This window comes from Erythrolamprus reginae, chromosome 1 (genome assembly GCF_031021105.1).
Source record: "Erythrolamprus reginae isolate rEryReg1 chromosome 1, rEryReg1.hap1, whole genome shotgun sequence".
Lineage (NCBI taxonomy): Eukaryota > Metazoa > Chordata > Lepidosauria > Squamata > Dipsadidae > Erythrolamprus > Erythrolamprus reginae.
Window position 1 is genome coordinate 127591616 of NC_091950.1, and position 14487 is coordinate 127606102.

The following is a 14487-nucleotide window of genomic DNA, read 5'->3' on the forward strand; positions in this document are numbered from 1 at the left end:
TTTTTTAAGCACAAAAGTTAGCTTTGTGTGATGATGAAAATACTTCTCCATGAAGTAGTCTGCTTATTTTTTTTTAAAGACAAATGTTTATTACCTGTCAGTCACAAATAACTTGCAGCAGGAGTTTAGTTCATAGTGTATCAAATTTATTCCATGTTACCTATACACATATCTGATATTTTAATGGTCAAAGCAAATTGCCATTAGAAAGGAATAAATGGGATTAAAGAAGGACTTAGGTCTCTCATGTATGTGTGTATTGAAATACTCTTCTTCCTTTACAGAACCTAACTCAGTCTTCAACATCACAGCTGAAGATGTCGGTACAACCATGGTCAACATATCATGGAAAAATCCTGATGCAGCTGCTTCTACATACTCTTATAGGATACTCATCAATGAAGCAACTAATAAAACATCCCCCACTACTAGCATTGAAATTTCAGAACTAAATCCTGGTACTAATTACCAATTTAGCATATATTCCATAGCAGCAGATAACAAGACTGAAGGGATCCCTAAAAACATAAATCATTGTACAAGTAAGTCTCTAGAGATGTACATATTAAAGAGGTGCAAATTGCTCGGTGCACAGAATAAACATTGTCATACCATGTGTACATAAATGGAAGTCTTCAGTCTGGATACATCCGAAAACTGAGTTGAATATTTTATTTATTTTATTCAGTGTAACAGAAGCACTCTAGGTGGGTACAGTAATTAAAATTAAAAAATAACAATACATAACAAAGTGCAAAAAGGATGACAACATGCATAATAATAACAACCCATAGACTCACCTAACCTATCAATTAGTTTTGAAAGACAAATAGTGTTGAGACCAACCTAATTTCAGGAGGAATAATAATAATAATAATAATAATAATTATTATTATTATTATTATTATTATTTATTAGATTTTTATGCATTAGAAGAAAAATATGGTTTACTGTGAACATAATCCAAAAAGAATGTATTCTGGAGTGGACAAATTTAGTATTCAGATATGCTGTTCTATTTCAATTAGATACTACCTTATGCCTAGCAGTTGGATACCTAGCAATTATTTCTTAATTTCCCATCTGGGCTAATACAGCAACTGAATATTAGGATACATAATTTTAAGAGATATTGACCAGTGCCACCAAGTCCTACAATTCCTGTAATTCATAAAAGATTTACTCTAAAGATGCACTTTGCAGAAGAGCTGGGGTTACATACAAAAGTAGACTTTATATCCTATCAGCTCTTGTACCACCAGGAATCCCTGTCATTTCCATTATGCATGGAGAGGCCCTTATTTGCTCCAGTTACTGGCTGGATAGCACATTAAAGTTGTGTATTGATATAACAAATAATGTAATTACCAAAATATTCTATTTTCCTGGGATGACATTATATCAATATCTATATTATATCTCACAAAATGGTCTGTCCTATACCATACTAAATTATCAAAATAAAAATTAAACAAGGATAAAACTAATAATGCCTACCATTTTGTATCTCTTGACTATGATCTGATTAAATGCTTTGAGTGAACCCAGTCAATATCTACCTAAGATTGTCTTAAAATCAGAAAACGCAGGACAAATAGAAGTCTAAAGATGATGAGATGATAATAGAAGATTGGAAAACAGATTACAGCAAATAGCTTGGTGTTTTTTTCTTTCAATGACTCAATCCTTATCTTGCAAAAATTGTAATTCTGAATCTTTTCAAGCTCATAGGTGTTGTACATACTCCTGGTCAGTTGGAGGATGGTGAAGAGCTTGATGACTCTGATACAGATAGTGTTTATGAATTAGTGGCAGGTCTTGGGTTACAGGTATCAGAACAGGTGGGAGGCCAGCCACAGGATGTTGCTATGAGTCCAGACTCCAGTGAAGAAGAGACAGATAATCACTGGTTAAACCCTCATTTCAGAAGGGTTCAAAGGCGTAGGGAATAAGTGTTAGGGAAGAGATATTAAGGGGAGGAATGGGTTAATTTATGAAGTGATTTATTCGTCATGTCCGGGTGCCAGCAGGGAAGAAGGGGGGAGTTGTCAATGTTGTAAATCCATCATGGACGTGTGCCAGTATACTGCATAGACATAAACCTTAAGATAAGGGAGGAGGCTTGGAGGAATGTGTTTGTGTGCTCTAATTGCTAAAGATAAGAGAGGAAGGAATGTGAATGCCTGTAATGCATTTTGAATACGGAGGAGAGGAGAAATAAAAATGGAGTTTTTGTTTATGAAATCCTGCATTCAGTAAGCGTTATTTCCAATTTAACCAAAGTTCTAACCAGAATCCAGAACAATAGGGAATGATTCCTCAAATGTTTTTAAATTTGTGACAATGAGAATGTTGCTAGTAGAAATCTGTTCAGATCTCCTCAAAAATAAATGCCAGTGAATCAAATAAAGCTTATTCCATAGAAATTATTAATAGAATAGGCTAAATTAATTCACAGGGTAGATGAAATATTTTTCAGTTCAGTATTTATCTCCTTGTGCGATAACAACCCGTGTTTATGTTGGTATGGTTTTTCTCTTAGTACCCATTTGCATTTCTGGGATGAATAACTCTTTGAAAAAGAAAGAAATAACTGAGGAAGAAGTTTTTCCTTGCTCCATGCTACTGTACTTTTTACTGTAATTTGTCTGCTTGTTAAATAGCAAATGGACAACCATAGATGTTCTTTTTTTATTGTAGATCCAGCATCAGTGGATAGATTTGATTGCAATCTGATAGAAAAGAAGCCACAGTTAAGTCTAAACTGGAACACTCCAAATGGAAGTTACGAAGGCTTCAGAATTGAGGTCCTAAACAATACTTGGAACAAGACTTTGGGGAAAAACTATTCAACCATTGTGACAGGCCTGGATTACTTTACCACTTATGTCATTAGCATTGTCACTCTCTCGTGTAAGAAAATGAGTGTTCCTCAGGAAAAACAATGTCGCACAAGTATCACAGGTAAATATAAAGCTACCTTGTATGGACTTATGTAAAGAATAAAAATGATACAGCTGTTGGATGCATATATGTATTTTTACGTGAGAAATGTACTTATATGAAAATCTCTGTGATTGATGCTTCTGTTTTTCTCCCTGGTACTTCTCAAAAGCTTTATAAATTTCTTAATAATTATTGGAGCAGATGTGTTGGAGAACATATGTGAAGAAAATGACACCTCCATTCTTTTTTATATATTGGTTGTATAACATTTTTAGATATACAGAGGGGGGCATTTTCTTATTAATAAGAGATATGTATGTGGCCACTAAGTGTTGACACCAGTTTGATGGCATATAATTCGTTTGTATTGGCAATACATTTATATCTCCATATCCTGAGGTAAATTATCTAATTGGAATGTATGTATGTATGTACAGTGTTCCCTCGATTTTCGCAGGTTCGAACTTCACGAAAAGTCTATACCATGGGTTTTCAAAAATATTAATTAAAAAATACTTTGCGGGTTTTTTCCCTATAACACGGTTTTTCCCACCTGATAACGTCATATGTCATTGCCAAACTTTCATCTCCTTTTAATAAATATTTTTTTAAATAAAGTTTAATGAATAAACATGGTGAGTCTAAATGGTTGCTAAGGGAATGGAAAATTGCAATTTAGGGGTTTAACATGTTAATGGAAGGTTTGTGATACTGTTCATAGCCAAAAATAGTGTATTTACTTCCGCATCTCTACTTCGCGGAAATTCGACTTTCGCGGGCGGTCTCAGAACGCATCCCCCGCGAAAAGCGAGGGAACACTGTATTGCAAAATTACTAATTCGAATGAGGAGATGCTAGTGCATAGAGGAAAATGGAGGCAGTTGTGAGTAATTTTCAAAACAGCCTCATTACATCCATTCTGCAGTTCAGCTTGGAACAGAAAGGGGGGGCATGGTGTCCCGTGTGATTAGGATGCTGAATCAAATGACCATTGAGGGGTCGACAGATCAGCAGTTCAAAACCCAAGAGCATGCCACATGACGGAATGAGCTCCCATCCTTGCCCAGCTCCTGTCTATTTAGCGGTTTGAAAGCATGAAATTAAAAGTAGATAAGTAGATTAAAAACAAGTGGGAAAATAACCAGGACATGAAATGAATCCCCCCCCCTCAGGTATCCTCTCCCTGGGCAATGGTGATGCCACCACCTTTCAACCTGGAAGTGCTTTGGTAGATGCTTTGAACACCAATGTAGAAGTGGTACTTGGAACATGGGGTCATAAAATTTGCATGATGGGCTTAGGGCTGTTACTTTGTGAATAAATCTCAGGGCAGTGGGGGTTTGGCACAATGGTATTCCTGATCCTGATACGGTCATGGTCACTTTTTCTTTCCCAGATCCCCCACCTTTGACCATATCCCCTACTGTCGAGGCCACCAGCCACAACTCTTTCAATGTTCAGTTCAACAGTGTTAGTTCAAGTCATGGACCTATAACGGCATATGCAGTAATTGTTACCACATCAGAAGGTAAAGTACAATATCCCTGGGATAATTATTTTTTTTTCTATTGATCTAAAAGTGTTTTATTTTTATGTCATGAATATTTACTGTATATATGAGGGCTCTTTTATTTTAAAAAAATGAAGTCAAAGTCTGTGAAAGCTACTGAACTTTTCAGACTATAAGACGCATCTTAGTTTTTGGGGAGAAAAATAAGAAAAAAGCTGATTGGGAGGGTGGATGGCCTCCCTAAATACCCTCAATCAGTTGTTCCCAGAGGTGAACTTTAGTAACAGGTTCATTGGTTGTGAGCTCTGTGCCTTCTTTTTCATCCTTTGCTTCAGAGGCATTTTTCCAGCCTCTGAAAACCTTCATTGTAGCCTAACTCAGCCGCTCAAAAGGAGGTTTCAGAGGCTTGGAAAAAAAGAGACGGAGCAAAGCTACATTCGGTGTATAAGATGCACCCAAATTTTCACCCTCTTTTTGGGAGGGGGGAAAGTTCGTTTTATATTCTGAAAAATACGGTAACTTCTAAACCAGCATTTAAATCCAGTATATGTTACATGCAAAAGTCACCTCCTCTTGTTTTTAAAACTATTGGGAAAATAGCAGTTACGTTTTTTATCAAATGCCTAGATGATCTTGGCTTTTTTGATAGCTTAGTAGTTTAGATTTCATTTGATGGCAGACCAGGAATTATCATAATTGTGAGCTAAACTGAGAAGTCATTGGTTGCCGATCAATTTCCGATCACAATTCAAAGTGTTGGTTATGATCTATAAAGCCCTTCATGGCATCGGACCAGGATATCTCCGGGACTGCCTTCTGCCGCACGAATCCCAGCGACCGGTTAGGTCCCACAGAGTTGGCCTTCTCCGGGTCCCATCGACTAAACAATGTCATTTGGCGGGACCCAGGAGAAGAGCCTTCTCTGTGCTGGCCCCGACCCTCTGGAACCAGCTTCCCCCAGATATCAGAGTTGCCCCCACCCTCCTTGCCTTTCGCAAGCTCCTTAAAACCTACCTCTGTCGTCAGGCATGGGGGAATTGAAATTTTTACCTTCCTTATAGAATTTATACATGGTATGCTTGTTTGTATGATTGGTCTCTTAAATTGGGGTTTTTTAGATTGTTTTTAATACAGTATTAGATTTGTTATTTTGTCTTTATTGTTGTTAGCCGCCCCGAGTCTTCGGAGAGGGGCGGCATACAAATCTAATAATAAATAAATAAATAAATATCTTCAAGAAAGCAGTGGCGAACAACTTCCATATTGTTGCTGGGAGCTATTTTGGTGTAATGATAAAGGGGCTGGCACAGATATCAGACTTGGTCTCAGGTCTCCCATAAATATGAAAGCCAGTTGGGTGAACTTGAACCAGTCACTCACTCAGCCTAAACTCACCTCACAGGGCTCTGGTGGCGAGGAAAACAGGAGGAGGAAGTAATGGTATTTTTACTCCCTTGAGTTACTTTTAAAAGCAATAAATGCTGATTTTTTAAAAAAAAAATCTAATAAATATATTAAAAAATGACACAGATAATTCAGTGAAATCACAAACAGTTTTCCAAACATTTTAAATACTGTATCTTTTTTCATAAAATGTGAACAGCATGAATTTTCATAAAATTAAACAGCATGTGTTTAATTTTTGTGCTGAAATAGACAGCTCATCAATCTATTTCCTTCCCAAAGTATTGTATCTATATTTTGGTGGGATAAATGCACTGTAGGGCAATGTCATGCAGTTTATTAATTCTAGGTGATTATTGGCAAAACAGTATTTTGTGGTGAGTGTTACACAGTAATGTTCTACCTATCATTCATAAATGTGTATAGAAGATGTATATATACATAAATAATTTTCTGTCCTCCAATAATGAATGATACACACATGCAATTTTATATGGCCATCCATCTCAAAGCAGTAACTCTGTTATGAGTGTTGTAAATACAGCCCTGTATATCATCACTTCTTAATTTATTGAATGCGAGTATTTAGTGTTAGGAAATGCCTTCAGTTTCAAGATGGCTGATAGTAGTATGTTATGAAATTAGCTGCCTGTATTTTTGCCTCCTTTCCTATAAAACCTCCAGAACAATTTAGTATGGATTCATTTATTCAATTACAATCATTACAGAGTTAAGAAGCTTCTTGGATGAGAAGCAAAATGTCTTCAAAGAAAAACAAGAAAGTCCAGTTGCCTCTTGAAAAAGCATCTCTAGTACAGAGTTAAATGTTTCTCCTTTGTTTTGATTTGCAAAACATTCAACACCTGAGTTTGCACTTGTGTATTGTGATCACTATGAACATAAGAAGAGCCATGCTGAATCAGGCCAAAGCCCATTGAGTCCAGCATTCTGTGTCGCACAGTGGCCCACCATGGGGATCTTCAGCAAAAGAGAAGGCAAGACCCTCCCTTTCCCTTGACCCCCAACAAATGGTACTCAAGGGAATCCTGCCTGCCTCATCCAACATAGAGGTAGCACATGGACATCCGTTTCAATAATCACCGATACACTTAGGCAGAAGGCAGAGCTTTGTTTTGAAGAAGGATATAAACCTATGCTAAAGTAGTTTTCTAAGTCCTGTTGGTATTACACAATTTTTATAAATTGCAGGACATTTTGAAGACATGAGAAGGCATGAGATTTTAAAGATGACACTTGTCCTATAGGACAGTGATTTTCAATCTTTTTTGAGCTGCGGCACATTTTTTACATTTACAAAATCCTGGGGCACACCACCAACCAAAATGACACTCTAAGACAGTACATATTATACATTTTGGGGGGGGGCCCGCCCGTGTGTGTGCATACACACTCTTGAACCATTTCCAAAAACAGGTGAGGGCTGGGGGGGGTTTCTCTCTTATTCTTTGGGTGCTTTTTATCATATGCTTTAAATCAAGAGTCACTTCTCTCTTTTGTTTCTCTCTCTTTCCTCTCATTCTCTGCCTCAATTATTTTCTCGTTTCTCTTTTTTTCTCCCCTTTTTTCTCCCATTTCTCTCCCTCTCCTTTTCTCTCTTTCTTTCTCTCTCTCCCTCTCTCTTGCTTTCTTTCTCTCTCACACACAAACTCTCTCTCTTGCTTTCTTTCTCTCTCTTTCTCTCCCCCCGCTCTCGCTTTCTCTCTCTCTCGCTTGCTTTCTTTTTCTCTCTCTTGCTTTCTTTATCTCTCTCTCTCTCTCTCTCTCTCTTTCTTTCTTTCTTTCTTTCTTTCTCTTTTTTGTTTCTTTTTCTCACTCTTTTTCTCTCTCTTGCTTTCTTTCTCTCTCTCTTTCTCTCTCCCCTCTTGCGGCACACCTGACCATGTTCCACGGCACACTAGTGTGCCGCGGCACACTGGTTGAAAAACACTGCTATAGGAGACCACCCATGTACCTGAACAACTGCTCAGCAAAATTTAAGAAGCTTCAAAGCAGTAAACCAGAGGTCTTCAAATTTGGGAACTTTAAGACTTGTGGACTTCAACTCCTAGAATTCTCCATCCAGCATAGCTGGCTGGTGAATTCTGGAAGCTGAAGTCCACGTCTTAAAGTTGCCAAGTTTGGGGACCCCTGCAATAAACAGAAACTATTATAAAAACCCTCCCTTGCAAAATTTGTAATATTGTCCACACCAAAATACCCAAATTGCCCAAGTAATGTGAGCATCGGATATTTCTTTCTTTTAAAAAGTGAACAAGGAAGAAATTAAAAGGCAGTATAATCAACTTCAAAAACATACAACTGAAAGCAAATATTTCTTCTCCTCCCACAATAAATTCTAGAAACCAAATTAACAAAACACCATTTTGTTAATTTACTCTTAAAACTGTATATAAACTATTTCCAAAATTTTCACAATAACCTTTGTTCGGGAGTAAAAAAAATCTTGCATCTATAGAAGTGAGATCTTTTATGCATCAAACTTCCCCAGATAACTAAATAAATTTATTGTTTTATTTATTTTATTAATTGGATTTTTATGTAAATAGTAAAAATTCATCTCACTGTTTTGTTTGTTTCATTTTAAAACCAGTCTAATAGTATTTTGTTGAAGTGCTGCTTATCATTTAACTTTAGCTTACAATGTGTTGTTCTTTATAATTAGGTACAGCCACAACTGAGACTTTAAACTACACATATAATGATTTCAAGAATAAAGAAACAAATAGTTACGTTGCATATATCAAAACTGAAGAAAAGCGTTCATCTTCTTCTAGCAAAAATCAGTCTTATGTTGTTGAAATAGGAGATGAATCTAAAACATATGGTTATGTTAATGGAAAATTAGATCCTCTTGGGTCATACAGGTAATTTTTCTCATATTTCATAATGCAACTTTATAATACATGTCAATAAAACATGCTGAATGAATAATCTACATGTCTTTGAAAACTCTTGATTGTATCTCAGCCTAATAGCTATTTCCTTTCTCCTCTACCCTTGATTAGGGCATGTGTTGCTGCTTTCACTAGAATTATATTTTTGAACGGCACCATTGTCAACGGAGAGAAGAGTTATGTCTCATTTTCTCCTTTTTCACCGTTTGTTGGCTTACCTGAGAATCCAGGTATTGATTAAATTCTTGTTACAAACCCAGCTCTATTCTGACCAAACCTTTGAATCTTCAGATTAAAATCATTACTAAAGTTGAAGAGAAAATCAATATTGCATATTCATAAATAGTGTACATACACAGCCACCACTTACACAAATATAGCTGCTTGCGGCAACTACTCATATGGAACCGTAACACACATACACTGCCTGTCTGTTAAGCTGGAAAGATTGGGGACCAGTGTTCTAAGCCATTCCTAATTTGAATCTATCGTATCAGTGAATTACTGAAGGAAAGCTTTGTCCATCCAGATAGTTTACTTTGGTGTTTTCTCCTTCTTAAAGGAATTTGCATATATACTGTACAGTGGTACCTCAAGATACGAACCCCTCGTCTAACGAACAACTCGTGATACGAACCCGGGGTTCAGAAAAATTTTGCCTCTTCTTACGAACTTTTTTCGAGTTACGAACCGGTGTTCGGAGACTGCTGGGAAGCCGCGCGGCTGTTTTAAAAGGTGACAGCTGGGCGGCGGGGCTTCCCAGCGGCCTCCCGAACGCCGGTTCGTAACTCGAAAAAAGTTCGTAAGAAGAGGCAAAATTTTTCTGAACCCCAGGTTCGGTTTGGGAGGTTGCTGGGAAGCCCCCCAGCCCGGCTGTCACCTTTTGAAACAGCCGCGCGGCTTCCCAGCAGACGCCGAACGCGGAATTTCGGGTTTGGCGTTCGGCTTCGGGAAGCTGCTGGGAAGCCGCGCAGCTGTTTTAAAAGGTGACAGCCGGCCTGGGGGGCTTCCCAGCAACCTCCTGAACCCCGAACTTTTGCCGAACTTCCGGGTTTGGGGTTCGGGAGGTTGCTGGGAAGCCCCCCAACCCGGCTGTCACCTTTTAAAATAGCCGCGCGGCTTCCCAGCAGTCGCCGAACGTCGTTTTTTTGCGGGGGGGTTTTTTGGTTGCACGGATTAATTGACTTTACATTGTTTCCTATGGGAAACAATGTTTCGTCTTACAAACCTTTCGTCTTACGGACCTCCCCCTGGAACCAATTAGGTTCGTAAGACGAGGTATGACTGTACATGGGAATTGTTGTATGCTAGTCTGAAGCCTTACATGTGCTAGCATATATGAGAATTCATACGCTATACATTTTACTTCGTGTTCTTAGCTCCAAGATTCAGGAACTGGGGCTGCTTCCCTATCGTTAGCAGTAACAAATATAACAGATTTGTGAATTGACAATTCATTTTGCTTTTATGCAGTACATCATTCTATATCAGGGTTTCTGAAGCTTGGCAGCTTTAAGATGTATGGAGTTCAAATTCAAGATTTCCCCAGCCAGCATGCTCTGTGTCAATTAAGTTTTGAAGTTTTGAAAGTGATCCAATTTAGGTGACTGTCTTTATTAAGGACTAAATTGTGGCAATAAAAGCAAAATAATAATAATAATAATAATAATAATAATAATAATAATAATAATAATAATAATAGCAAAATCAGCAGCATAAGTGGGGGGATACAGTCATTAAAAAGAGGCATAGAGGATCTAAAAATATACATGAAGAGGGAAAATGAAGATATAAAAAGAATGATAAAAAGCTACAAGATATAAAAGACAGAGAGCGAGAGAGAGAGAGACTAAGAGCAGATTGAAGCATTAGAAGGATGTAAAGGAGCATAATAATATGAAGAGGACTGTATATTGCTTTTCTATTTTCCAGCTGTCGTCGCAGGAGCTGTTGTTGGAAGCATTTTGGTTCTGTTAGTTATTGTTGCAATTGTTGGATTCATCTTCTGGAAAAAGAACAGGTATAAAATCAACTTCATAATGCAGCTATTTTGAATTCCATGATAAATTGTGGACATCTCTACTGCAGAGTCCACCAAGATTCTCCAAATTGATTAAGCCTGGGCTCCCAGCATTCTCAGATCGATTATTGTTTCCGTAATCTTTTTTTTTTTAAGAAATCTTCAGCCAAAACGTCAGCATAGCTATTAATGGATTATGGGAGTTGTAATTCAAAACATGGACAGTTTGTTTCTTATTTGTTCTTGCTTTAAATCTGATGCTACACGTCAGATTTTTCTTGGTGATAAGCTTGTATTAAGTATACTGTACTGGAATCATAAGGTAGGATTGCTACTGTGTTTCTCCAAAAAGAAGTCCGGGTCTTACTTTCTTTGACCCCCGAAAAAACAGCTAGGCCTTCTTTCTAGACGGTTCTAATTATTGACTCACCTCATGGCGGTGGCATTGACAGCTCCGCCCAGCAGGAGCTCGCTACTGGGCGGCCACTTGCTGCCACTCGCATTCAGAACTCTGTTATCGGCAGCAGGTACCTTCCAGAAAGCTCTCTGCAGCTGATAATAGACCTCCAGATCGATCCGGAGCTCTGTTATCAGCTGCAGATGCCTTCCGGCAAGCAACTGAAAATAAAATGGAGGCCAGAGTGATGTATGCGAGTGGTGGCAAGTGGCCGCAGAAGAAACGGCGGCAAGACAAGTGTCGGGGGGGTTGACACCTGGTAAGTAGGACAGCTCCATCCTCCCATCCCCACCCTAGCTTATTTTTTTACCTGTATGCCTTACCCCACCTCTGCATCCCGGGCTGGGCATGATCTTAATTAAGGCTAATTTTGTGGGTGGGGCTTAGTTTGATCGCATACACTCAAAAACATGATGGGATTCTTTTCATAGTGGGTTGTCTTTTTGGAGAAACACAGAACTGTCCTGTCACAGAAAATTGAATACATCACCATTTACTAATATCTGAAAACATATTTGTTGCCTGCAGAAAAGCATAATTTATGGTATAATGTAAGTGCCTTAACAAGAAGGAAAGCTACACAAATAGTTTGATGTAAATATTAAAAAATGAAAATCCCAAGTAACTTGTTTTCAATCTTCTCTTTTATAGGAAAGATAGAAATAACGAAGTGCCGTTTACTCAAATTGAGTGAGTTGAATTTCTTTTCTTTGTCTAGTGTTCAGAAATTTGTTGGATTTGGGCAGAAGCCAATACACTGAAATAAATAAATAAATGCCATAGCATTTCCAAAGCTTTACAAACAATTACGGTTTATTTTAAAAAGCCACTTAATCTTTAAGAAAACAATTCACACAGTTGCTAATTCTGAAAATGGTATCCTATCTAGTTTCATGTTAATAGTAACAATGTTAAAGTTGTTCCAAACGTCTGTAAGAAGCAGGGGAAAAGGAATAATTGGAAAGAGCATTAATAATAATAATAATAATAATAATAATAATAATAATAATAATAATAATTTATTAGATTTGTATGCCGCCCCTCTCCGAGGACCCGGGGCGGCATACAAATAGCATAGCTTAAATATGGATAAGATAAATTTTTAAAGCAATGCATTGTTTCCAAAGCTTAATTGGAATCATTAATATCACAATAGGGAATTATTTTATGGGAATTCATTACAACCTTTGCTGAATCCAAATGTTATATATAAAAATTGATTTGCTCAGTTAATAAGGACAATAGCTAATCTATATTTTCCTTTTTCTTTCTTTTTTCCTTTTCAGACCTAAAAAGTAAGTAAATATTTCCATCCTGAATAAATATAATTATTGTTTCTACCTTTCTTCCCAAATATTTATACATTCTGATATCTGTTTAGTTTCCAAGCAAGCTATATACATGATTTTTGAGTGAATTTTTTGTTTTACTTTACTTGAAAATGCTTCACGTGTCAAGTGTTTCTTTTCTTCACTTTGCTTTTGACTTTTGGAACTTCTAAATTGTTATTGACTCTCATTCATACCTTGACATGTTCTACCATTTCTCAATGAACACTTGACTCTTATGCAGGGACATTTTTTGCATAATTAAGGAGCTGAGTCCCAAAGTGACTCAGTACTTTTTTGTGGTTTCAACAAAACTGTACACTAAACAGTAGTTGCTATTTTTGTCTTTTGCAGATCAATATTGCTTAAAGTGGAAAATTACGAATCTTATTTTAAGAAACAGAAAGCTGACTCAAACTGTGGGTTTGCTGAAGAGTACGAGGTATGCTTTTTAACAATTCTTATTCACACAGGATTTTTTTTTCTTGTGTATATACATACTCACTTCCATTATTAAGTGAGTCCTTGCAATTTTCAAGAGTTATATATTTGAGTGCATTTCATTCAGTAACCCAATTGTAAAAACAAATTAACAAACAGAAATAACAATTACCTTTTCCTGGCATCGACTGTTACTAAAGTACAACAATGCTAAATATTCAAAAACTGTTTCTTCTGTTTTGAGACAAGAAAGTAATAAATTATATCTTTTCTCTGTTGTAGGATCTCAGGCCAGTTGGTGCTAATCAGCCTAAATTTGCTGCTGAATCGCCAGAAAACAAAGGAAAAAATAGATACAACAATGTTTTGCCTTGTAAGTTCCCCACTGTATTTCTTTATTTACTCTTACTATTACCTAAATTATTACAACTTTAACTTTATAAAATGTAATTAGAACTTCCATTTGGCACAAAACAGTTCCTGCTATGTTTTCTGCTTTTGTGTTTAGTTGTCATACCAAATGGAACTTTGATTTTGATTTTAAATTGTCCATATTTTCAGGGCCTGTTTTTGACTACGAGGGCATCCTGCAACTCTCTGCCAGCAAAAATAGAGCTCGGGGGCTGTGTGCAGCCCTCCCGAACTCAATTTTCATTGGCAGAGCTATCATGGGCCAGTCCTTTGCTGTTTCCAGGGATGCCCCACAGGCTAGATCTAAGCACCCCACAGGCCGGATCCGGCCTCTGGGCCTTGAGTTTATTAAAAAAAATGAAGTGGAAAATAGGTATTTAGTGCTCAAAAACTCTCTCTCAGTAACCTTGCTTCTCTACTGAGCTGCATCAAATTCTTATGTGTACCAGATAAAAAGTTATATAAAAAGTTAATATATATAATTATATAATATATAAAAAGTTAAAACTCCTATGTTTTATATATCTTTTCTCCTATTCATATATCCTTTCCTCTACTCTTCATTGACACATTCTATTCTCATATCTTTTCTTCTATCCTTTCCCCGGTATTTACTACATGTTTTAATTCTATTTAACTTTCAATTTGTATTGGACAATATAAATAAATATAAATAAATAATAAATAAATAAATATATGTTGACCACTGTCTCCTAAAAAAAAATATTGAAAATTGGATTTGAAAATTGAAAGTTTCTTTAGCTCCTTTCTTTCATGAAATTAGTGAGATATTATTTGGTTGAAGCATAATTAATTTGATTGAAGTGCTAATTTATTAGTACTTCCTTAAATTTTACAACCTGACTTGAATAATTGAATTTTACTGATAATGTTGGATAGTTTGGTAATGAAATCAGTAGTGGGTTGCTACCGGTATGCCCCGGAGCTCTGTTCCGGTAGCAGCCGCCAGAATGTGCAACTTGCGCACAACCACTCCGGTGCCATCTTTGCCGGTCCGTCGGGCAGCACCATCTCTTTTTTTAAATTTTGGGGAT

At 36.9% G+C, this 14487-nt stretch overlaps 1 protein-coding gene across 1 annotated transcript in view; it reads left to right on the forward strand.

Annotated features, from left to right (window-relative positions):
* Positions 1-14487, forward strand: part of PTPRJ (protein tyrosine phosphatase receptor type J) — a 131159-nt gene that overhangs the window by 98996 nt on the left and 17676 nt on the right. Inside the window, exons 9-18 of the mRNA XM_070764557.1 lie at positions 285-542; positions 2701-2964; positions 4343-4474; positions 8544-8745; positions 8887-9005; positions 10708-10795; positions 11904-11942; positions 12539-12547; positions 12935-13022; positions 13304-13394. Of these exons, the coding sequence (XP_070620658.1) occupies positions 285-542; positions 2701-2964; positions 4343-4474; positions 8544-8745; positions 8887-9005; positions 10708-10795; positions 11904-11942; positions 12539-12547; positions 12935-13022; positions 13304-13394 (1290 nt within the window). The remainder of the gene's footprint in view (positions 1-284; positions 543-2700; positions 2965-4342; positions 4475-8543; positions 8746-8886; positions 9006-10707; positions 10796-11903; positions 11943-12538; positions 12548-12934; positions 13023-13303; positions 13395-14487) is intronic.